The sequence below is a fragment of the Suncus etruscus genome, chromosome 15, assembly GCF_024139225.1.
Source record: "Suncus etruscus isolate mSunEtr1 chromosome 15, mSunEtr1.pri.cur, whole genome shotgun sequence".
Classification (NCBI taxonomy): Eukaryota; Metazoa; Chordata; class Mammalia; order Eulipotyphla; family Soricidae; genus Suncus; species Suncus etruscus.
This window is the reverse complement of record NC_064862.1, coordinates 15,747,422-15,773,930: the sequence shown is the minus strand read 5'-3', so window position 1 is coordinate 15,773,930 and position 26,509 is coordinate 15,747,422. Positions and strand designations below refer to the sequence as shown.

General features: G+C 37.1%; 1 protein-coding gene across 1 annotated transcript in view; it reads right to left on the bottom strand.

Annotated features, from left to right (window-relative positions):
• Nucleotides 1–5,353: 5,353 nt before the first annotated feature.
• The window catches only part of GRM1 (glutamate metabotropic receptor 1), a 504,561-nt gene continuing 483,405 nt past the window's right edge, over nt 5,354–26,509 (bottom strand). Inside the window, exon 9 of the mRNA XM_049789321.1 lies at nt 5,354–7,722. Coding sequence (XP_049645278.1) covers nt 6,780–7,722 — 943 coding nt within the window. The 3' untranslated portion in view covers nt 5,354–6,779. The remainder of the gene's footprint in view (nt 7,723–26,509) is intronic.

Here is a 26,509-nt window from a genome sequence, read left to right as displayed (position 1 = left end):
TAGGAGACGGACCGCGGTTCGATCCCCCGGCGTCCCATATGGTCCCCCAAGCCAGGAGCGACTTCTGAGCGCATAGCCAGGAGTAACCCCTGAGCGTCACCGGGTGTGGCCCAAAAAAACCAAAAAAAAAAAAAAAAGAAACATAGAAGGAAATGATAATCATGAAAATTAAATTCATTTTCCTAATAAAATAAATTATTAAGAAAAGGGGAAACACATGACAGAAGATAGTCTACATGTCTGCTGCATGCCTCTCTGGCCTCACCTAGTATCCTGGCTTCTAAAGCACCTTTCTTCTTTCTTTGTTTTCTTCTCTTATCATCTTGGGTTGACTCTATGGTTTTGTATATTTTTCATTAGTACCCTGGGTAATTTGAATCTCTCTTTGCACACAACCAAGTTATTGGCTGCTTCTTAGCTTATTCCTGCCTAGAAATAGGAGGCATTGGGGAAATATTGCACTGGTGAAGGGGGTGTTCTCTTTCAGACTGAAACTAACTACAATTATGTATGTAACCATGGTCCTTAAATATATATATATATGAAGCAGGACCAGGGACAAGAATTCTATGTTTTTAATTATCATCATTATTGTTGGACTTCACATGTTTATAATAGTATTGATGCTTGTGGTCTTGACTAGAGTTCTAATAATTTACAATCACCAAAGTGCTCCAGACTCTTCATCAGTGTCCTTAGATTTTTTCTAGTTAACGTCTTCATTGCTTTCTCCACTTTTTGACCCATTTCTGGTCATTTCCATTTTGTAATGCAGAGTTGAAGGCTTGGGACCAGAATTCTAAAGCGAAGGCAAGAACTCATTTTAAAATAGCGTGTAGATTTACTTCCAAATGTATGCTTTAATGAGCACCTATCTTTTCAGGGGGACCATATAAGATGCCAGGATTTGAACCACCGTCCTTCTGCATGCAAGGCAAATACCCTACCTCCATGCTATCTCTCCGGAACCTTTTCAGGATTTTTCATCACCATTTTTAAATTTCATTTATCTTGTTTATAAACCTTACTCCTCTATCTCATCTGAGAAAATTAAGCTAGTTTTTAGTATCATTATTTCAATTTCCACACTAGGTTCTTCCTATTTGATGTATTGTTCTAGTGCTTGGTGACTGGTTTTATCTTTCTTTTTTTTTTCTAAGAATATTATACAATTTTCTTCTAGAAGAAAGGATTTCCAGGTAATGCTTTCCCTGTGGTTGATGTTTTTGACTCTATTGCAGCTTGACCTACTAGTGCACTGTAGCCATCTGTTTACCAATTCTCCTGCAGGGGGTGCTGTTTCTCACACCTACTACTGCCTTGCCAAACCTCTGACAGGGCTCAATGGACAATAAATATTGCCACTCTCTTTTGCAGGAAAGACAGGCCTGCTTCTCAGTGGGGCAGCATTGTCGGTGCCAAAAGGAGAGTTCATTTTTCATGATGAAAATATGTGTTGTTTTCCAGTATACAGAATCAGGATTAATAGGTGAAAACACAGAGTTCTGAACCCCATAAAGATCTTCGAGTAAATTTTAAAAAAGTGATTTGGGGAAACTATATATATATATATATATATATATATATATATAACACAATATATATATTGTTACATATACAGCACTCTTTTTGTCAAAAATTTACTAAATTTCTATTCACTCTAAAGACTCAGAAATAGGAAAGAAAACTAAAGGGACATCAACCAAAAATAAACTTGCCTTTATTGAGGGGAAGAGACACATAAACTTCAGTCACTTTAGAAAAGAGGGTAGGAGAGAGATTTGGGACATTGGTCATGGGATTGTTGCACTGGTGAAGGGGGGTGTTCTTTGCATGACTGAAATCCAACTACAATCATGTTTGTAATCAAGGTGTTTAAATAAAGATATTAGTAAAAAAGAATACTGAGATGTGTGTGAAAGACAAATAAATATTCTCAATAAATGTCAAAATAAAAGAAAAGAATGTCAATAAAATACCATGGAAGAAATCACAAAAGATCCCAGTTCCTACATATAATTCTGGACTATAGAGAGGAATATAAATAAATAGGTTCTATTTTATGAAAAAAAAATGTGAATTCATTGTTGTTGAGTCACTTGCTAGCAGAGAGACTTTGGGCACATTATATTATTTCTCTTAAATATCTATCTGTGTTGGAGTAAACTGGGAAGATAAAATTTAAATGAGTGCAAGGAACGTGGTGACTGATTTTATTTTTATTTTTATTTTGTTTTGTTTTGTTTTTGTTCTTTTTTTTGTTTGTTTGTTTTTGGGTCACCGTTGGCCAATGCTCAGTGGTTACTCCTGGCTCTATGCTCAGAAATCGCTCCTGGCAGGCTTGGGGGACCATATGGGATGCAGGGATTCGAACCAATGACCTTCTGCATAAAAAGCAAATGCCTTACCTTCATACTATTTCTCCGGCCCTTTTATTTTGTCTTATATTTATTTTATATAAGAACATTATAAAGTTTTCTTCTGGAAGAAAGGACCACCAGGTCATGCTTTCCCTGTGGTTAATATTTTTGGCCACCATAGTCTTTATTACAAAATAAGTTAAAACAAAACTACTTCCTTTTCATTATTTTCCCCCTGGGTATTCTCTATAGAAATTGCTGTATCAATTATGCATATTGCATTGATAGTATTTGGCTCCCAATCAAAGTCTCTTGACGTCTTCAAGTGAGTTTCCAGATTCCAAAGTGGCATGTTTTTGAACTACCATGATATGTAGGTCTTTTTTTGTGTGTTGTGGAGGGTATCTTGACTAGAAGAAATGAGCAGTCATAGAGTGAAGTGGAGACACTGTGCTTTTCTCTGGGCCCACTAACCTGAGGTCAAAACTGTTCATTTGAGCCAAAAAAGAACTTCTGGATGCAGGCCCTAACTTATGATCATTTTCTTCTCTGAACTTACTAACTAACCTTGTAAATTCTGTCTTAGCTGTGTCTGCCTGCCACAACACCCTAACCAGCATCTCAGTGAAAAAAATCTGGATCTATCTTTGGACTATATATGTGAAGCAATTTTTTTCTAGTTTATATTTTTTGTTTCTTATTTGCTCTCCAATGGCTTTCCTCTGGAGACACTAACCTCCCATTTTGTTTTTCTAATTCTCTTTTCCAGCACAATAAGAAATCCTTCATATCTTAACCAATGATTCTGGCAATTTTTCCAATATCAACCTCCCAATAGTGAGCTTGCTCTTTCCACTGAAACTTACTATGTTCTCCTGGATGTGTCCATTGAACTTCTCTTTTGTGTGTGTGGGGGTGGGGTGGGGGGTGGGTCACACCCAGTGATGCTCAGAGGTTACTCCTGGCTGTGCACTCAGAAATCACTCCCGGTTTGGGGGACAATATGGAACTCCAGAGATAGAACCCAGGTCTGCCCTGGGTCTGCCGCGTGCAAGGTAAACACCCTACCACTGCACTATCACTCCGTCCCCTACTTCTCTTTCTGAAAAGCATTACAGATTATTTATCTTGTGATCATCTTAAAGCAGAATATGTGACTATCTGAGGCTTCCTTACTTTGAGAATTAGTAATGTCTCTGGAATATAAGGGAATAGAATTTAGGAAGATGTCAAAAAAGTAAGGAAGCTATTCTAGTGTGAGAAAAGGACATAGACACCTTATGCCTCTTTCTCTATATCTCTGTTGAAATGAATGACTTTGTCAAGTTTTTTCTATTTTATCAAGAAGGCAGACATAAATATAATGTTTACCATGAGTAATAAAAGTTAAAATTTTTAATTTTATTGAAAATCTTTTTTGTTTGTTTTGTAATAACACTTGGCAGTGTTGAAGGTTTACTGCATGGCTCTCTGCACTCAGGAATCTATCCTGATGGGGGCTAAGGGTTGCCAATAATGGAACCTGGGTTGACTAGTCACTTGTACATCAAGTGCCCTACCCATGTACTATTTCTCTTGCCCCATTGTTACACATACTATCTTACACATAATAAAACCATGTTCTCTATCTTGTTTTTAGAATGCATGAGATGTCCTTAGTGACTTTCAACTAGAAGCCATATTCTGAGTGAAATCAAACCATTGGAACTTTTATGAATTGACCTTTTCTTTATTATTATAACTCTAGTTAATTATGTAGAAGGAATATACACATTTTATGAGTAGAAAATATTTATTATACAGAATTATGAATATTATTGGACAAAAGGCAGTTATGAGCCAAAGGAAAACACTTTACAAGAAGCTGAATAACTAATACAAGCACATACACTGGGATGGAGAGTTTCTGCCCTTTTGGTATAGGATATGTATGAATACATTTCCAACCTTGAACAATTATGATATAAGAGCTATTATTCTATTGTATTCAGGAAGTCTCTTAATCATAATAATAGTAAGCATTCAAAATGGTGTAATAAGTATTGATAAGTTCACCAAATGTCTCAAATTCAAACCTCAGAACACATTTATTTATTATCTGAATAATGGAAGAGTTTTTCAGATATAGTTTTACTAAAAAAAGTCTATATGCACAGGCTCTGTGATATCTAGAATATACAGTATTTAAATTAATATATAAATAAAACATGTAACTAATAATAATATGCTTCTTTTCCTAGTTTGACAATGAGTTATCATCTATTAGATATTTCCTCATTTTGCTTCATTCCAATAAAAATATAGTGCCAGAATTTACATTTTTGTCATGAGATCTTTTTATAAAGAAATAGAAAACATTTTGTTAAGAAAAGAAAGTCAATTGTTGACATGATATAACTAAACTTGGATGGCTATGGAAGATATAAGAAACACAAACATTCCAATATAAGTTGATATAAGTCTTAAACTTTATATCATTATACAGTGGGCATTTAGAGTCAAAAGTGGTTTTCTATTGAGTACATAGAAACTTCAATGTGAAGAAAGCAAATTAAGATATTTAGGAATGTAAAGAATAAATAAGAGATTTAAGAGGTTAGAATGCACTTCATAAATAATATAATAATAATAATAGAATAAATAAGAACAAGAAAAATAACTTTATTTAGAATAAGAGCATAGGGTAAAAGTGAGAGAATTGGATTATAAGTATAAGGAGTAAGTATAGGAGTTTTATAAATAATAACAAAATTTATAACAGTAGAAATATGTAAATAAAAATACATGGAATTAGAAAGTAACAGTTAAAGAGATGCATATAAGTAGAGAAATTATGAGCCTACTTATATGTTGTTATATAGTGTAAGCACGCTGAACTTAGGTAGCTGTAAAATTTTCTTTAAAAACTAAAGTAATCTGATCTAATTTAAATACTGTCATTTAAATCTTACATTTTGATAACAATGTGTTTATATGTTTATAAAACGTACCCTTTGTTAGCCACCATTTTCATAAACTTTTAATGGAACAAATTGTCAAATCACCTCATTAAAGATAAATGTCTACATCATAAAGTATCTGAAAATAAGTCTCCTCTGAGAAGAAGGAGGACCCTTTGAGTTACGTATGGGAAACATTAAACCGCAGCACTCAAACCTCTGAAGACTTACTATAGGTTTTGGTGACTGTGACATATAAACAATATTGAAACAGAAAAGTATCTATTCTATAGCCAAAGACACTTTTCTAATTGCAGTTAGATTGACATTACATTGCACAAAGTTTACTATTATGTGTATATGAAGACACAGGGGCACACTCACTCACTAGTTACGGGAACTTCAGGGACAATAGGGAAGAATTACTTGTCATTAAACCAGTAATAGTTGCTATGAGTAACACCATAGAGTGCAAAGATGGATTTGTTTCTGCAGTACACGGGAGAAACAATGGCATCCAAAACACAAACTGCATGTTAGAAGGTAAGTCTTATTTGCTATAGTAAAGGGAAGGTAATGCTTTTGCAACATGTCTGTTTTCTTTATCTGAACGGCAAAGAAGAAACTCCTTGGCACAAAACACAAATTGATCTTCCAAAGGCTTTCTGCCCTTCTCCAAACAAATCTCTTACTCTGACATTTTTCCAAACCCACCTAGAGACAAGTGAGTATCCAAGGTGGCAAGCTAATGGTGTGGTCTGACTTGAGTCAATGCCTCTTGCTTATGCCCATCTTGTTCTCACTCTGTTATCCAGGTCACTCCCCAGAAAGCGCACTTGGGGGTGATCATTTCACACTGACTTGTTTTTTCGAAATGAATAAAGGAAGGGGAAATCACAGCACAGCACAGCAGCGAGGTGTCCAGACCCATCCTCCAAGTTTGACCCCGCAGGAGTGCTGTCGAGTGGGTGCAGCGGAGAAGAAAGACTTGAGTATCCTAGAGACCTGGTGTCTGGGGCCAGCAAGGAGGACAGGAGAAAGTGGAGGTACTATCATTTCATAGGTCTGTCCTTAGAGGGCATGTGCAGGGGTCCTATCCTGCCTCACCAAATTCTCTGTTTCCTCCTCTCTCAGGATGACTCTTAGTGGGTGAACAAAGGACAGGAGTGACTTGTCCCTTTGCAAGCCAGCCATGTGTGCCCAGAAATGGCCAAGCACACCCATGCAAAGCACGCAGGTGGCAAAGACCAGCTACTTCTTGGCCTGGGGCGAGACTTCTCTACTCTACCTACTTACTAGAGGCTCTGCCAAGCGCCCTTGCTCCCAGAGAGATGTTCCAACCAGGGGATTTGACAGGAGAGTTATGTGGGTGCAAAAAACCCCTCTCTGCTCTGGCCCTACACCCTATGCACCTGCTCCTGGTTCCCACCTCTCTGCACAGCCTCTGCCTTGCCTGTCTTCTCCACCCAATGCCTCTCCCCTACAGGGTGGAGGAGCTTTGCTTATAGTCCCTCAGGATGACCGAGGCGTAGGTGACATTGGGGGGGCTGCAGAGCACCGACTCGGATACTGGGGAGCTGGGCACTGAACTGCCTGATGCCACAGAGTCGCGGAAAGGAGATGGTGGGGTGAGGGCGGGCGACTCCTCCGGGGTGCCCTTGCCCGTGGCCTGCAAGCCATCCTCATCATCATCCTCAAGCTCATCTTCCTCTGTGTTGCCCTCCCTCTCGTACAGGTACTCCTGGAGCAACTTGAAACGCTCGCTGTCATCCTCTTCCTCCTCCTCGTCCTCCTCCTCCTCCTGGGCAGCAGGCAGAGAAGTGGACTCCTCCCCGAAAGTGCTCAGAGGCAAGGGCAACATCTGGAGGTGCTGGGGAGCCGCCTGGGGGGCTGCATATAGGGACCGCACCCCATTCCCTGGACCCCCCTGGCCTGGGAGCACCGCGTTGAAGTCGGGGATGGTGCTGCTGAAGTTGTTGGCCACAGCCTGGAGCTGGTCCAGCAGTGGTTTGGGCTGGGCCGGCTGCTGCGGGGGTGGGGGCAGCCCCCTGGGGAGCCCCGGGTCGGCCAGGAAGAGTGGGGTGTCCTCAGAGGTGAGGTGCGGGGGCAGAGGAGGGGTGCTGGGCGCGGTGGTGGGCACCCTGCGGTGGACCACCATGGAAGGGCTGCTGTTGGGAGGGCTGAAGGCCACGGGCAGCGCCTCTTCTTCCCGCACGTTGTAAAGGGCCTTGGTGCTGGTGTCAGAGAAGGTGAGGCTCTTGCCTGAGCCTTGGTGACTCTTAGTGAGGGGTTTGATGACAGCCGTCTGGTTGCAGGCTATCTCGTTGGTCTTCACGTGCACAGAGAGGCGCTGCCACATGTGCTGCCCCTTGGGCACCTGCCTTCCACCGGCTTCGGACCATGACACTGACTTGCCGTTAGAACTAAGAAGAAAAGAGAGAAAGGTTGGTGGCCGGGCTCGCCATGCAAACACACAGAAGCCTCTTGCAGACAAGTCAGAGGCCATCCCACTACCTCTGGAGCTAGTTTTCCAAGCAAGGCCTCAGCAGGCCCTGATGCAACAGTTTGCACCCCTGCTTTCCTGCACTCCTCCATCCAAGCTGCACTGACCACTGGTTGCCTCTGGAAGGTGATTCTGTCCACCCCAAATCAACATAGAATGTTTGTACCCTAAGAAAAAGTTGTGGACAGAGAAGAAATCAGTGTATTTGCATTTGATAATTTTACAGAGGAATTCACTTCCTCTCTCTCTCTCTCTCTCTCTCTCTCTCTATATATATATATATATATATATATATGTATATATATGTATATATATGTATATATATCATAGATTGACAATTATAGCTCAGTGTAAGCCTTTTCAAAAAGTCACAATCTTTCAAAGACATTAATTAAGAATAAAACCTTGGTTACATGTGGAGAAGAGAAAATGATTGAAACTCTTGTAGGAGTGGACCCCAGAGTCACTTTTGACTTCAATTTAGGACACAAGGATGTGATTCTCCTTCAAGCCTGAGGTGCCAGGAACCCTATGGGGATCAAGAGACACCAGGACTGACTACCTGATGGTGTTCATGGGGCTATGCAGTGTCTCAGATCAAACCGGGGTTCATGCATGTGATGCACGCCCTTCTGTCCTGTGCTATCTCTCTAGCCCTCTGACTATTAGATCTTAAGCACCATTACTCTTATACTCAGGTACAAATTCAGACCCACATATAAAACTATTCTGTGTCTTCTTGGTTAGAAAACATATCCCCTTAGTCCACTTCCCCTTCTTCATGCAAGCAAGTTCTGTTACCAGGCAGAGTATTCATTCGAAGAGTGCCTGTATGGAAGAGAGAAAAGTAGTGACAAGAAAACCCAGATCTGAGCTTCATTGGAATTTTTCATAGGTTTTTATTTTCCTGTTGCTTCAAAATCTATAATGGATCCCGTTTTATATATAAATCCTGATAGACAGTGGCTGGATTGGGGTTTTCACACTGGAAACATAAAAGTAGGCATGTTGGAAATAGTACCAAGCCAAGGAACCCAGCCCAATGCTTTGTCTATGTAACTACTTTCACCCTTTGCCATAGGTGGAGACATATGAGACAAGAATGTGGTCCAGACCACTCAGAGAAGTTACTGAGATTAAGATCCCACAGGCATTGAGTTTTATTGAAGAATAATCTTCGCAATCCAGGAACCATCCAGCAGGATCCATCCTAAGGGGAGTCTCCTACAACTAACCAAAGAGTATCTTTAAAGAAAAAAATCTCAATTGTAGAGTGTGTTTACTTCCAATTGGATTCTGGAAATTGTAATCACTAGCTTTACTTTTGAAATCGGATTACTTTTTTCATTAGGTTAGAGAAGATGGTCATACCTTACCATCGTGTACTATTAATAATAATAATAATAGTGTTGATACTTAAATTCAGAAATCATTTTTATTTTTAAAAGAATTGGTTCCATCTCTGTACCCATGAAAATAATATAGACAGTAAACAGGGATAGTACATTGTGACATCAGAAGGTAAATAGGGGATCTGGAGAGATAGTAAGTATAGTGGATAGGGCGCTTGCTGAGCACGACCAACCCAGATTCTATCCCTGGTATCTCATATGGGTCCCCAAGAAATAGTAGGATTATTCCTGAGTGAAGAGCTAGGAGTAAACCCTGAAAATTGTGGGTATGACCCACCGAAAAGAAGGTAGATAGAAAATAAACTCCAGCCTTTAGGCTAGTGTGTGTGTGTGGAGTAAACTAGATTCTATAACACAGTCTCATTTGGGAAAATGTATTATTTTTACTAAATACTAAAATAATGTTTCAGTATTTGATGTTTTATATTTTAAAAAATTAAAGTGAAAAAATTCCTCACACAAATTCTGACACTGATTACAGAAAATTCTGCTTACAAAGGTTCTAAAGTATGTATATATACATATAAATATATCAATACATCTAGATATATATGTTTATTAGCTAAAATATTGTTCTTATTGTTTGGAAAAGACTTAATTCTCACACATATATAATAACCCATTCTTTATTTTATTTATTTATTTAATAAATAAATTCTTCAGTTGAATCACTACAAAATACACAGCTACAAAGTTGTTCATGGTTGAGTTTGAGTCATACATTGTACAACATTCTTCACAGTGTACATTTTCAGCCCTCAATGTCCCAGTTTTCCTTCCACTCTCCTCCCTGTTCTCTTCTCTATGTGACACTGAGGCAGATGATTTTCTTCTCTCATTCACTCTCTCCATTCATTTTATCTTTTAGACATTGTGATTTACAATATTGTTACTGAAGGGGTGTATTATGCCTATTGCTTTATCTCCTTGTATGATCATTTCCAACTACCATTGTAATAGTGTTCCTTTCTCTGTCCTAAGTGCACTCCCCAGTCTTTGGGTCAAGCTTCATACTATGGATTGATCCTCATAGCCCTTGTCTCCATTATTTTTGGCTATCATTACCATACTATCTTTTTTTTAATATCCCAAAATGAGTGGGATGGCATCTCTTGATATGAGTGTAACCATTCTATGTCTATTCCTCACCCTCTGGTATTTGTAAGTAAATTCTTTGTTCATTATAATATTCTCCATATGCATTCATGTATAAGGAAATTTTATGACTTCAGTTTTCCTAACTACTACATAGTATTCCACTGTGAAGATATACCACAGATAGGTTATCTCATCTGTTCTCAGATACTTCATTTGTCTCCAGACTCTTGCTATTGTGTATAGTGCTACAATGAACATAGAAGTGCAGAGATCTTTTCTGCATTGTGTTTTTGGGCCCCTAAGATATAAACTATACTTTATATGCAAATAAAATTGTAAACTTTCATCTCCAGAATACCACATAAAAAGTAATATTTCACTACAATATATGCTTAATATAGTTAAGCATGTGTGTGTTTACTTCTAAGCTTCCACACTATCCTGTCACACGCGCTTCTGAATTGAGAACTCAGAATAGAATGAAGAATGGAATAGTGCTTTATGGCAATAGTCCAACAACCAATTAGCTAATGACAGGTCCTGAATCTAAACTACCTCTTCTGAGTATGAAACTCGGTAAACTCACTTTTAACTTTCTCAGTCGTTTCCAATCATACTATGTTCCTCTGTACATTCAGCATTCCTCTACCTTTCTTAGAAATGACTGTTGACACTTAATCTTGTTTAAATATACTCTACAAGGCCATCCAATCTCAATAATTCAGAGCTCATTAAATTACAATGCAATGTCTTTTCCTTCCTCCAACATGTAGTAGTCAGTTCTCATTAAAAAAATCTTTAGGAACTGGTTAACTAGTAGACCACATACCTCGTATGTATGAAGTCCTAGGATCAATCCTTACCACCACATGATATTCTTCCCACTCCCCTGCTACACACAAACACACACACTTATAGACACACAACACTGTCAGATGTGAATGTCACAAAAATATAAAATTATGTATTAAACCTTGTGTAATGAATCATTACTTACTAGTGTTTGTAAATAAAAGGAAGTTATCTGAGATATGATTTTCATCTAATTTAAGCATTAGACTTATGTACCCCAACAAAGCATTAATCCAAACTCAAATAAATAATATCAAAAATAAAAAAATTTAAATCATTTTGTATTTTGAACTTACCTTACTCAAAACCACTCAAAAACTCATTTAACCATTTAGGCTGATTTCCTCTTGTTCTGGGATTCTATGTGGCTCTCCTTAAATTATGCAGTTCTATACATTAAAAATGCCAATGACTATATTGTGTTCATAAGGATCACTATTTAGTTTTTTTAATCCAATATTATTTTATTCATGTGCTGGGAGAAATTTACTTACATCATTAACATTAGCAAATTTTCTTCACCTCAGATTCTTGCTCTAGATTTGCTATAAAGTATTGTTTCATTAAGAAGCAATTTTAATGCCCCAGGAAATTTATCAGATGTAAACATTAGGTCAATGTTTAAAAAAAAAAAAAAGCAAAAGCAATTGCATCCTAAAGAGACAGTCAAAAAATATAAAGCATCTTCTGGGGCCGGAGTGGTGGCACAAGCAGTAGGGTGTTTGCCTTGCACATGATAACCTAGAATGGACCGAGGTTCGATCCCCCGGCGTCCCATATGATCTCCCAAGCCAGAAGTGATTTCTGAGTGCATAGCCATGAGTAACCCCTGAGCCACCAGGTGTGGCCCACAAAAACAAAAATAAATAAAATAATAAATAAATAAAAATAAAAAATAAAAAAGCATCTTCTAATAGAAACAGTAGCACCTATGAACTCTGGTCATTCTGGATTCCATGGATTTATTTTTATTCTGTGATCTGTCCTTAGCTTGAATGTTCCATGAATTTATATAAAAATTAAGCATTAATTTTAGAGGCACTTAATCTTATTTCTTTGTAGATTATTGTTTTTTATAATTGCATCTAAGTTTTGTTATAATAAAGTATGCTGCTAAATACAAATATAACTAAATTTTAAGAGTTTTTTGTCTTTTGTGTATTTCTATAATCACTAGTAAAGTTACAATTACTATCATAAACTCAGCTAGTTTTATTTACTAACTGTTTTGGTTTAAAAAGGAGTTATTCTCTTTGAAAAGGTTGGGAACCCCATTACTGTGATATTAAAAGGTGGAAAATGTATATATGAGTGAGAACAAAAGTTGTCTCTGCCTTCTAAAAAGGAAAGTTACTACGAAAAGAAAACTTGTATTGAATCCCAGAATATTTTCATACCTGGTGTTTTAGTCACCAGCCTAATTCTTCTATTGCTTCATTCTACTCAGCTCCCTAATCTTAGAAAACATCCTGGTCTAGAGATACCACATAATTGTCTCACAACACACACACACACACACACACACACACACACACACACACACAAATACACACATAAAGATAGACTTCAGTCTAATACAATTTCATATTTGAAGATTAAAAGGCAGTAGCATTTGGCATAAACAAGTTGGGTGGTTTATTCTCTTTATTGATACGAAAGTTATTGGAGGAAATTGTTATGAGACTTGAGAGGATAAGAAGCAGCAAGCAACACTGCAGTGTTAGAAGTGTGCAGAGTAAAACCAGTCTGGGGCTGCAGTTACAGCTACAGCAGACTGGAGGTCTTGTTTTGGTTTCCTTTTCATGAGATAAGCATTGCAACAGCTCCCCGCCCCCCAATAAAAACAACAGAAAAACCAATATTTACAGCACTTTAGAGAATAGTTGGAAGTGGGTGGTGTAAACAGATGAGTATATATTTGGCATTCAGAGTGATCCTGTCTGTTGTATTTGTTTCAATAAGTACTAGTTACATCTGCAGAGTACACTGCTCTCTGCTCTCGAGAGGTCTAAAATGGGAATAACAGTGGGTGGGTGTTTGAGATCAGGAGGGAAGCATCCTGTACACGCTGCCTGAGGGGGGAGTTCGCACAGCACCTGTCTCCCTTATGTCCAATTCCAGGCTTTGCCACGAGGCTATTAAGCTTCTCCACAGACAGAAGGATGCCATCCAGAGAGCCCACAGACAAGGCAAGACTTTCCCAGAAGGTGGGAGGACTCGCTCTCCAAAGCCTGAGGGGGTTCACATTGGTTTTCTTTGAAAATGAAAGTGAAAACCAAAAAAGTCATTGAGCCCCAGCTTGTCTAGCTAGATTACCTCAGTCAGAACACAAACCAAATCACAGCCTTGCAGGCATTTCTGTTGTCACCTGGTAGCTATGGCTAGGATAGGAGACTTTCCAGGCCAGGGTGGTACAACTGCCTCCAGGAGGACTCAATAAAAAAATCATGGAAATGAAAGAATTGTCCAAATAGTTCACTTCTACCTGCTTTCCACCTGCAGGGAGCTGGAAGGGAAGGCAGATCCTTCCCAGGCAATTACAAATAAGTCTTTAAAAAGGATTCCTACAAACTCCAGTTCTGCTTCTGATAATTTTTTTGCAGATAAACAACTTACATACTTAATATACATGTATGTGCATACATATATATTCATATTCTCTGCCAGCTTATCTGAACATAATTAAAATTTCTCACCTTTTTGACTCACCACTAGTTGTAAGGTAGAGAAGCTCTGAATGCATTACTGGAAAAAAACACTCTGATTATATGACAAGTTGGTCGTTTCTGCTAATGGTAAAATATAAATAGAATAGCATTGTGTGTTTCATACTCCCCTTTCATCAGAAGCTAGTCTGAGAAGCATTTGGTTTGCTGGAGTGTAAATGTATAATCCTTTCTAACTCTTTAGATTATAAGCATAAGCTACAGAATAAAAGTCAATTGAAAAGTAAATGTTTGCCTTTGTTAGTTGTGTAATTGCCTCACTGTTTGTTGTTATTGTTACTATTCTTGGCATTTTTGTAATAATATTAAGATTTTTGCACACTCCACATGCACTGAAGTGCATCATACTGATTGTGATTTGATAAAATTAAGGCATATGTTTTCATTGTAAATCATCACCCAAAATGCCATCATACACAAAATAACTTCATCAAAGTCAGTGAAATAAACAGACCTCATAAACTTTGCCCAGGTATATGAACATATAAACTATGGTTGAGAAAATGGAAACAATATTTCAAATCCAAGAGTGAAAATAAGATAGCTACTCTTTTTTTCCAAGTAATTTTTAAACGATCTTCAGTTCAAGTGATCAAAATTAGTGACATGTAAAAGAAATTATTTTTTAAACTCCATTAATTATTATTATTTGTTTTTGATCCAACTCTGCAGTGCTCAAGGATCACTCTTGGTGGAACTTGAGGGACTATAATGGGGTTCCAGAGATTAGATCCCGATTGGTCACATTCTAGGCAAAAATACTTTATCCATTTAACTATAGCCCAAACCTGCATAAAAGAAATTCATACGACAGTTAATTTAAGAAATTCTATGGGTGCAATAGCATTATTTTAGCCAAGTTACATGAGGTTTGTAGTTATAATACTTCAAAAATATGAATGAGCCAAGATTTTGTTCCCTTTGAAAAACTTTAGTTCAAGCACTGTTATATTTTTTTAAAAGCTCCGTGCCAGACCTGTAATTTCAAAAGGAATTCAATGATGCTTTTTATCTTTACCAGAAGTTCTCATATTTTTCTGTTATTATTCAGGGAAGTTATTATACTTTGCTGGGATTATTCTTTTGGTTCAGTATAGACCAAAGAAGACCATAATGACTCAGGAGGCAGGTTTTATTTTTTTTCAGTTTTTCTTCTGCTACTGGTGCCATCACCTTGCAAGTTTACAGTTATGAGTGGAGGTCACACATGAGAGACCATTTTTCTTTTTATAGAAAATAATATACTCTAAAAATACTCCTCAGTCTGTGGCACACAGCTTTCAAGCTAATGTTATCTTCTTTATCTTTACATTTGAGAAACAAATCTTGAATAATTTTTAGTTTGAAAACTCAACAACCAACCTGTTAGCTTCTATGATTGTTCCTTTATTTCTTTTTTTGTTTGTTTGTCATCAAAGTTGTACACACTTTTTGTTTTTGCTTTTATGCACTCACCAGAAGGCAGGAACTGTCAGTTGACACTTCTCTCTAGCCCTGTTGTCAGAACAGGGCAAGCCCCTCTATTTATTTGCATCAGTCCTTTTGACAGGCAGTCAGCACCTGTCATAATCAGGTTCTCCTTGCTATGTCCTTGATTAGACTCAACCCATGATACAAGAAACAGTCCATACCTTTTTACTCTGGAGAGTTATAGGGCATAGATCTAAGTAGTTCTGATCTCAATTTGCAAAGGTCTCTCTGCTGCCACCTGAAGCCTATTAACACGACTACCATATTTTTCCCTCTATGAATCAGTATGGTTGAAACCATCCTTCTACTTGGGCTTTTGACTATCACAATGCAGACTTCCCAATGCACTCCACTGAGTGAAGGGAAGAGATGCTCTGGTCCCATTCAACAGCCCCCAAGGCCAAGTTGAGTAGTAAATATTTAAACAAATTGGGCTCTTCTTATCTGAAGAGTTAATCATGTCCCGACACCTCACCAGTGGACTCCCTCCTGCTGCAGGAATGTGTACCTTTGACTCTCCCAGGACTTTGAAGGGCTGTAAAGGAACAGCTGAAAATGACCACAGACTCCATGCACAATGAATTGAACATGGTCTATGTTATTTTGTAAACTTAAAGAGACACTGTCAAGAGCTAAAGGTCAAAAATTGCACCAAACATGCATTGTTTTTATCAGATAGGTAAAATCTGATAAAAAGTTTCAGAATTCTGGAAAAATGATTATGTCTTTTGCAAAATTTCTTTACCTAGGACTCACAAAACTTTTGTTTTATGTTGTCCGGTTTATGAGAGGTTCCCCAGCAGATGTTTATGTTGGCATTCACCCCCATCAAACTGGCATTACAGAATGATTCTAGAAGCTTTGTTATGAACTTTGACTTCAGTAGACAGGATAATTTCCAACATTTCTGCGAAAGCTAAAAAGGCAAAAATAAAAGAAAAGGATAAAAGGAAAAGGTAAGCAAGTCGTTGGTTGGTTTGTCCAGGAAAAGCTGATATATTTGTGGCAGGGGAAAATTCACTTTCAAGCTTGTGAGTGGGAGTCACAAACAAAAGTGAATCTCCAGAGTCAGTACAAGTGTTGCATCTTGCATCAAAACATAAAAACGCAAAAATAAAATTGAACTAACAACTTGACAGTGTCCTTTTAAGAGTGATGGGCAATTATATTAAGATAGTCGTGCAAACCATGGCACGTAAATGGTTTCTCATTCTTGATGGCATGCACCACATCTGTTTCATGTTAGAAAGTGGAAAAACCCAGGAGAGAGAAAGCAAAGGGCAAACCACTCTCTTTTCCATGCAGCTTCTCTTACACATTCACTGCAGTGTGGGGGTTTTCAAAGCTGCACATGTGCCGACGGACATTGGCTGGTGGGCGAGAATTCTGGCTGCCTCTTCCTGAAGATTGAAAAGAAAAAAACACCCAGTGAGTGAGTGGTTACACATGTGAACAGATATGGTGGTTACACCACTCGGGTGGTGCCTTGGGCCTGAGCAGAGCCTGGCTTGGATCCTGAGTCTTTCTCCAAGTGGGTTTGGATCTGTGTCCACTGTCTTCAGTGTTTGTTTTGTACCACCTGACTGATTCTGATTGGTAGGCTCATATCTAAGAGCCACATCAGTGGAGTGCATTTTTCTTATTTCTTGGGGTGGGGGGACATGTTGCTTTTTCTGTTGTGAGTGCACCAACCCCAAATCAGTTCTTTCTCTCTGTTTTGAAAACCTCTTTATTGCTATTGGCAGTGGATTCCACCACCCATTGGAAACTCACACCCAGGAAAGTCGAAGCTTCCCACTGAGTAACCCCTTAAGAGATGTTCATGGGCTTATATCTGTGACTTTGACTTCTGTTGGTTTAGTGGAAACCATTCCCGGAGATGTTAGTTATCCCCAGGACCATACCTGATGGTGTCAGGGAGTCAGTGGAAGTATGTGGTGCCAGTCTTTAATCAAGGCTTCTCACATGTAAAACATGTTTTCTACCAATTGGGCTACGTTCCAGGTTTTCAACTTTAATTTTTATTTAATTTATTTATTTATTATGGGTTTTGGGCCACATCCAGTGACACTCAGGGGTTATTCCTGGTTATATGCTCAGAAATCGCTCCTGGGATGCCAGGGAATCAATGGAGGCAAGGCATGTGCAGGGCAAATGTCCTACTGCTGCACTATCGCTCCAACCCCTCAATTTTGATTTTTATTTGTACTGCCACATATAATTGGTATTATGTTATCATAAAAGCATGTTTATCACTTTTTGAAAAGTCACATTTACCTATTGGCCCTTGAAAGATTGATGGTGCCCTATGGTATATAAAAGGAGTGTGGGGTGCCAATAGATCCCATGTGAAAAGACAAGTCTGTTCAATAGGAGAATATCTCTTCACTCCCTGTTGGATATCTCCTTCTACAGCAAATAAGGAGATATGATAAGGGGAGAAGAGCACTGAACATACATGCCAATACTAACAGGGTAGCTTTGAAGTGACCCTACCATCATCTGAAATGAAAACAAATAAATGGATTTTTTAAATAGTCCTTCTGAAGGCGGTAGGTTAAAACCATCTTGCTTCACTGCCACTCCACACGAAAGAGTTCAAAAATAATTTCAAGAACAAGATGATAAAGGTGGACCATGAGCAGGTATGGATGAAGTTGGTTGAACTGGGGACCATTATAGATAAATATTTAGTATTTAATAAATCCCTAGTATGAGCTAGTCCTGAGCCTAAAAATACTTGGATTGGAAAAGAATGCAGTCTATTCATATAAAATCTCTTCGTTCTATTCTGAATTTCTAATCCTTTGCTTTCTTGGTGACAATAAATTAAAGAGCATAGATAGTTGCCCAGACTCAAGTTTTCTCCTGACTAATATATTAATAACTTATTAATATGTTTATCAAAAATTGGGAGACTTTATAGGAACACTGAAAATTGAAATAAGGTACCTGAACAGTATTTTACCACTGAAAAGAGCAGAATCTAATCTGAATGAACACATACTAAAAAAGGTTTCCTATAGTAATGTTGAGACTAATCGAGAAGTCAAATTAAACAGTAGATATATTTACATCATTTGAAGTATTTATTAAACCACCTAAGAGCACATAATAAAGAACAATTTAAATATTCTTGTGCAGATATGGGAATTGAGACATTTTAGTGTATTTTATTACAACTTTGGTAATCTGTTTATTTAAGAAAATTAAATAGAGACCATGTTGCTACTGAACTTGCTAAAATAATATATTCTTGACATTCAATGTGTTAACCTAGAATTACAAAACTCATGAAAACATTAGCAAATATATTATTCAGAATAAAAAATGAGGTTCGCATATATAAATTAAATAATTCTTAACCCATTAAGTAATATTAGAACAATTAAATTTAACCTGACTTAAAATATTCTCAAAGCACTTGTCTTTGTCCTTTAAATTACTCTCTTCCTTGAATCCTTTAATTCTATCTTTAGATTATGTCCTTAATTAGCCCTCAAGTGGTTCTAGGGGGTTAAATTCTGACAGTCTGGTTTCATTTCACTATGGCAATCTGTAGATGTAAGTCTCTACCCATGAAGACCCTCTGATTTAAAGTTTAGTTCTCTTTGAATATAATCTTTATATCCCTAGTAGTTTTCTCTATTTTCTAAGTTTTGTTTAAGGGTAGGTGAAAACATTTGCTGGAACTTTCCTGGACAGCTTTTTGACTAGTTTTTCCTGACTCAAGAGCACACTCTTCCACTACTGACTCCTACCCAACGATCACTACAACCCTCTGTAGCAAAGAGCTACCCCTCCCCAGGGCACAAGCACTTGGCCAAACAGGGGCTTTGACTAGCATTTCTAGGTTTTAAATGGAAGTGGCTGTTTTCTTCTTGGATTGGCATCATCATTGATCTAATGTATAAAACAGGAGTCATAGAGGTACCATACATTTAGGTGTTTGCTCTGTTTAATCAATATATTTAAAACCCTTGAAAGACAAGAAGTGGGGGGGGGGCTCTGCTTGGAAAGGCAGGGTTCACCATGAGGAACTTATCAAGGGGAGTTCCTTGGTTCAGTTTTCAAGTGGGAACTACACAGTGACTGCAGGAGGAGACCCCAAGAACTAAGAACTGTGTGTGCTAAATGGCAGCACAGAGTAAATAAAGCTTGTTAAAATGGAGCCAGCTAGTTCTGCCTTATATTGTGCAATGAGATAAGGATTTACATAGAAAATAAAATATATTTTTATATGCTCCAAAGAAAGATCACAGAAGAAATAAAAATATTCTTCTATTCTTATACCTTTACCAATATGTCCTCTATGTTTTCAACCAGGGCCCACTGTGCTTCCAACCAGGACCATACAAGTGATATAACTGACCTGTATTCTGGGATCTGGAATGATTAAAAACCACCACTCTGGAACTTTCTGACAAACCTGGATAGTTGTGCTGCTGATTTTAGCATAGAGTTTGTCATAGGTGGACAGATTGCACATCTGTCTCCCAGGTACTTGGATAAAACTCAGTGGCCTCTGAAGCTGACTTGGTTCTCAAGCTGCAATTCAGTTTACAGTTCTGTGGTTGCTATGAGGGTTTCAGTCACACTGTCTACCAGACATTACACAGTAAACTAAGCAATCCCAAAGCCACCCAAAAACACTCTAGATGAAAATAGATGTGGGAAATAAAAACAAGAATCTCCTCTAGAACTCCATTTGTTTATTGTTTGCTTTTCACTTTATATGGACATGAAATGCAGATGACATTTGCATACAGACATTATTTTATAAAAGGATCCATTTCTTAAAGTTTACAGACCAGCCCTTGAAAAATCTGATGAGTGGTCAACAGAACACAAGCTGAGAAAAGGAGCTTGATTTGAGAGTATTTTTAGCAACTGTAAACCCAATATTCAACCAACCAGATTCAACAAGAAAGAGTAAAAGCTTAGAGGGAAAACATAGCATATGGGGGCTTGTCAAATATATAAGTCCCAAATATGTGCTTGAATATTTTGGCAGAAACTGTGACTTAAAAAAAAAACGTAGTTTGGTTTGAAAGATTCTTTGTTAATTTCAATAATAGTACTGCAAACCATGGTGCTTAAAAAGAAAATAATTGGGGAAAAAAGGTTATATATAGAGAGAGTACATGTGCCTACAGGAAGGTTGGGGATAAGAGTGTGGGGTGGGGAACAGAAGGATAATTGAAGAAGTTGATATTGGGAAAGAAACACTGGTAAAACGATGGGTGTTGGAATATTGGATGACTGAAACTCAACTATCAACAACATTTAAACTCTGTATCTCAAGGTGATTTAATAATAATAATAAAAAGTCTGAGGTTATCACTTTGTATTTGTAAAAATATAAAAAATAAATTATTACTTTTATTATTAATTTAAAGTTAATTCTAATAGTAAAAGTAAGAACAAATTAAATTAAAAGTCAGAGGATCAACTAAAAGCAATCAAGCAAAAATATAGAAATTAGAAACCTATACTAATATATACATTTTGTTTTTTGGGGGACCATACATTACAGCGCTCAGGATTACTCAGCATCTATCTCATATGGTCACCTGAGCCTGCGAGGAGTAATTTCTAACCTCAGAGTCCACAATAAATGAAAATAATTGTATATAAAAACAAACTATATGCATTCTGTCTACAGAATTATATTATAGCAATGAGAGTTGGAAAGAGTCCAAAACCTCATCAGCAGAGTAAATTAACTAATTTTAGTATATTCATACAGTGTAACACTACTTGCCGATAAAGAAAAATCAACAAACTATTGACACATGCAAGAAATTTGAATGATTCCCAATCTGTGAGAAAGAACAGAAACACTGTCTACTCAATGATTTCACCTCTAATAACAGGCCAAATAATTTATGGGCACGAAATAATAATAGTGAGTGGTGCATAGTATTACTGAAGATTTGAACAGATAGAAAAAGTGCACAAAGAGGTGAGGTAGAGTGAAGAAGGTGATTTAAGACTTGTTTGATTGTCACATGACTAGATAACACACATGTATCACATTGCTGCCAACATTTATGTCAGTTACTCAAAGTAGGAGTTTATGTTCCAAAAAGCTATAAAATAAATGAATGCATTTAAAAAACATAAGTGTATAACTATTCAAGATGGTTTCAATGTAAGAAGAGAAACACTCACACACAAAAACCCAGATATTAAATCCAAGTGTTAATATTTTCTAAAATTTAAAGATTTGTGATTACACATTGAAAGATCATTGTGTATCTTAGATACTTACTTAGATAGGACAGTAGCATCACTACATTTTCTAGTAAAATCAAATGACTTTATAAAAGTGGACAAGTGTATCTCATCAAAGTAATAATATTAAACCTTTGATCAGGAAACTACGTTGTCATAAGGATTCATGTAGATAAAGTTTTATATTTAGTGCAACTGAAACATATGAAGATACTTAAGCAAGAATTCACACTTTAATTTTTTTTTTCTTTGAGCCATGCCTCTTGGTAACTCAGGGCCTACTCTTGGTTCTGTGCTCAGCAATCACTGCTGGTGATGATTGGAAGATATGTGGTATGATCCATATGGACAAAGCTTGGGCTGGTTGTATGCAAGGCAAGCACCCTACCCACAGTATTATTGTTTCTCTTCCAAATTTATGGAACTTTTATTTCATAAAAATTCATGTTTGATGCAAATGTTGTAAATAATCTGTTTCAATAAGCAAAATATAAATATTTTTACAATAAAACCCTGAAAAACTTATGCTAGAAAAAAATGAAAACAGTCAAAATAAGTAAATAGACAGGTATACTCCTAAATACTAGAAGCAAATAACATATAATTTATGATAGAACTAAAATGAATTGAGAATAAAATTAGAGAAACTAATCATGTGTGTATACTCAGATAATATAGATATGGTTATTTTACCATTATTATTATTTTTTGCTTTGGACTAGGCCTTGCTGTGTTTAGGACTTAGTCCTGGCTCTGTGCTCAGGTATCACTTTTGGCCTAGTTTGGGGGAACATATGCAGTATTAGTTCTTGAACTCAGGTTAACTTTATACGAAGCAAACACACTCTCCACTGTACTATTTCTCTCAATCTAGTGAAGCTATTTTCAAAGGAATGATTAATATTATGCAAACTATCCTAACTTTTTCTAATAATTAGCTGTCTGTGGTATTATATGTATTCCAAGAATTCAGTATGTTTTGTGAAATAATGTAAATATGTAGCATATTTTCCAGCATATAAGACGACTGTTTAACCCATAAAAAACTTCTGAAACGTTGGGGGTCATCTTATACACTGGTATTTGACATGTTGAAACTTAACTCCAGCTTCAGGGATGCTTACTACCACATCCCATCCAGCCACCGGGTATCATGCTGGTATGCTGATTTGCAGCTTTCCTGTGCTCAACCAGGCTTCCTGATTCCTCTTTCAGGGCACACAGAGGAGCTGGGTTATCTAGCACAGCATCCCATCCAGCCTGCCGGGTGTCATCGCTGGCATATGGCTCTCCGGTGCTCATCTGTTTAGCTTTTATGAGAAAAAGAGGAGGCACTCTGTCTCCCACTAGCTTTCCCATTAATCATTGCACCCCAGTCAGCTGCTCTTGGAGGAGTCCCCTCACCTTGCTCTCAATGTAGATCAGAATTTAAAAAATCAGTCACTCACTACAAATGACAAATGTAAAATGATTGTTGGCATGCCAAACTCTAGCTTTATTAAACATATACTGTTAACCTTTGAGGGTTTTACTCTTCCTTATGTTGTTTAATTTCCATTTGGTGTGTGTTAAAGGAGAGGCAGTCTTATATGGCAAATATAGCCCAAATCCTATATTTTAACAGGAAAAGTAGGATGTCGCTATACACTAAAAAATATGGTACATGTGTGATAATCTGATCCTAAAATCTGTCTTTGGAAACTTGATGAAGAGATGATACTTGTAGAACATGATACTATATGAGTTGGTCACAAACTGAGATAGGCTGAGCTATAGGCAACTGAACACTAATTTTGAATTTGATTTTAAACCTACCAACATATCTTCATAATTTACCACCTCAGAATAACAGTATGTCATATGGATTTGGAGTAGTCACAGTTAGAGTCTTGTAAGCAGAATTTAGGTATCATCTCCTACCATTTCTAATGAAATAAAGCCTATGAAAGTGTAAGTGCAATGAACACAGTTGCTCCTATGGTATAATGGTGAAAGGACTTTAATACTCTGTAGGTAGTTGGTATAGCAGCACTGCAATGGCATTGTAAATTATGAGATCGCAGTAAAAAAAAAAAAAAAAAAGAACAGAAAAGGAATTGTTTCCCTAGGGTCCATTTATGATCTGGTTGGCAATCTCACTGTTACTTTCAAACCAGTCACTGCTGAGATAATTATACAAGAAATAAAATAAGGAGTTAGGCAGTTTACCTTGCTCCCCAACAAATCTGGTTTAATCCCAAACTACCTATGGTCCCCTAAGGTTCTCATGGATTGGTCCTTGAGCATAAATATAAGTAATCCCTGAGCACTGCTGGGTATGGTCCAGAAATCCAGATCCCTAACCCCCAAATAATCTTTGAACAGAATAAAAATTGTATTATCAAGTCCATTGAACAAAACTGCTAGACTCCAGTTGGATTTGTGATGGGGAATATCACAAGATTTAGAAAAATGAAATGCATGTAGATAGATCTATTTAAAAGAAAAAAATAATGATGGAATGATAGAGCTGTAAAGTTCAACACTAAATATTTTATGAAACTCATCTAAGAGATTTTGTTTCAGACATATAGTCCTAGGTATCATCTTGTTGTATGAGCTTTCATTTTCAGAGTTCACAGTCACTTGTCATTTCTAATTTTTGTTTCAGTTACTGCTTTTCTTTCATGTCTCTCATTTCATGATCAGTAAAGGGGGTAACCTTGTAGACCTTGTAGATGGTCTACATTTAATTAAACAGTTACATTTAATAACAGTTTAAGTATTATAGACTTTGAAGTCAAATAACTCCAAGGTGAATCCATATCAGTTTATTCTAGATGGATACTTAAATTGAAGTTTGTAGGCAGTAAGTTGTATATTTACTAATTAACAGCTTATGTATTTCTATGTGCTATTTTTTTCACCCTCCACTGTCAAATTCTTAGATGAAGTCTTTACTATCTCTTGTCTTAACCCTGCTATAGTCAAGACCAAAGGCTTTCCTTGATCTATGCATTTTCCACACTGAAAATAGTGTGACTTCTTTATCATACATCTCACTAATTATAGAATACCTTTGTTTGTTTCTTTAGTAGGTTTTCATTGTTCAGAAGATGAGATACAAAAGTATGTGTGATCTGCTCTTGGGTAACTTCACTTTTCTTTTCTTACTTTACTCAGATATCTGGGAAGTCCACTAGTGATTTTACCTGCTCAGACAGTCTTTTAACTAACATCCCCTGTTAAGTTTCTTTCTTTAAAGAAACCTATCTTATTATTATTATTTATCTTTTATATATATTATTTTTATCTTCATTTATTATCATTATTATATTTAACTATTTTTGGTTGATTTTTGTGCTTTGGTGTGGTTATTGAAGCTGTTGCCCCACTTACACTTTTTTTCTTTTCTTTTCTTTTCTTTTCTTTCATTATATGCTCTGCCATGTTTCTTATCTCAAGACCGTGGCTGTTTTTTTTGTTTTGTTTTGTTCTGTTTTTTTTTTTTTGTTTTTTTTTTTTTTTGTGGTGGTGGTGGTGCTTAGCGTTATTGTTGGAGTCCTCACTGGATATTTGACACTTCTTTTTGAACTGGTGAAGTGTTTCACCTTTTTCTCCTTTGTCTCTCTAACTGAGGATGAGACCCTCTAGAAGAATTCTGCTTATTTTCTGCGTATTAGACCTTTACCCCAGTTTACTACTATTCCCTTATTCAAACAAAACCACGTAACTTGAACTAGCTAGTCCTGCCCCCCAGTTAGAGGGGGAAATAAGGGAGGCACCAGGACCAAACAGGTGCAAGACTACTAAGTATTAGGCTAGATACAGAGAGAACAACATATTCTGGCAGCCCTAGGGGTGAGGGAAGAGCATATGGGAGGTAGGACAAAAACGGAGTTGTAGGGAGGGCAAATTGGTGATGGAAACCCCCCTGATTTTATGTAAATATGTACCTAAAATATTATTGTCAATAATATGTAAGCCACTATGACCAAAATAAAAATTAAATTAAAAAAATAATAACCACAACTATTCCCTTGCCTTCCAGATGTCTTACCTTTTCCCTGGATACATTTCCAAACTCTATTCACTGGATCTAGTTAGATCCATCTAATAAAATCCCACGACTTTTTATTTATCATTACATTCACTACATTTGTAATGAATCATTCAATAATTGGTTTCCTGGTTAATTTAAGTTTAATCAAGAAAATAGGCAAGCCTGTTTTGTTCATTACTCAATTTTTGCATTTGGCTCTAATGTCCAGCGCATATTCAGTGTCAGAAAATCATTTGTAACTTGAATTAGTCTTCAGTGTTTTTCTCCTTAATCTTAAAAGAATTGTATAAAGACTTGGGAGCATTCTAACCACCAAAGCAAAAGAGACTGAATATTAGAGTTGACCCTGGATTAGCTAGGGTTACTTTAGCCATTCAGAACTAGATATATATTATTCATAAAAATCCATAAAGTTCACCAAAATATTTTCTCCTCAATGGGCTATAGTTGCATTCGCCTCCATATCATCTCACAGGGTTGTCATTTGGTCTAAAATACTCTCCCTGGGGGTCAGGGAGACAGACAGACAGACAGACAGACAGACAGACAGACAGACAGAGAGAGAGAGAGAGAGAGAGAGAGAGAGAGAGAGAGTTGTCTGCCATAGAGGCAGTCTGGGAGTAAGGGCAGGATTGGACAGCAGGAAACTAACTTGAAAATTGGTGGCAGGAAATGAACATTGATGATGAGGGAATGGGTATTAGTGCATTGTATGACCTAAATTCAACTATTTCTTGTAGTTAATGAAAAATCACTGCCCACAGCTCTTCTAAGACCTTCCTTTACTCTATGATCTGCTCCAGAATCCCTTTCAACTGTGCAGTTCAATCATATGATACTATTTCAATCATAGGACTTCACCTCTCCATG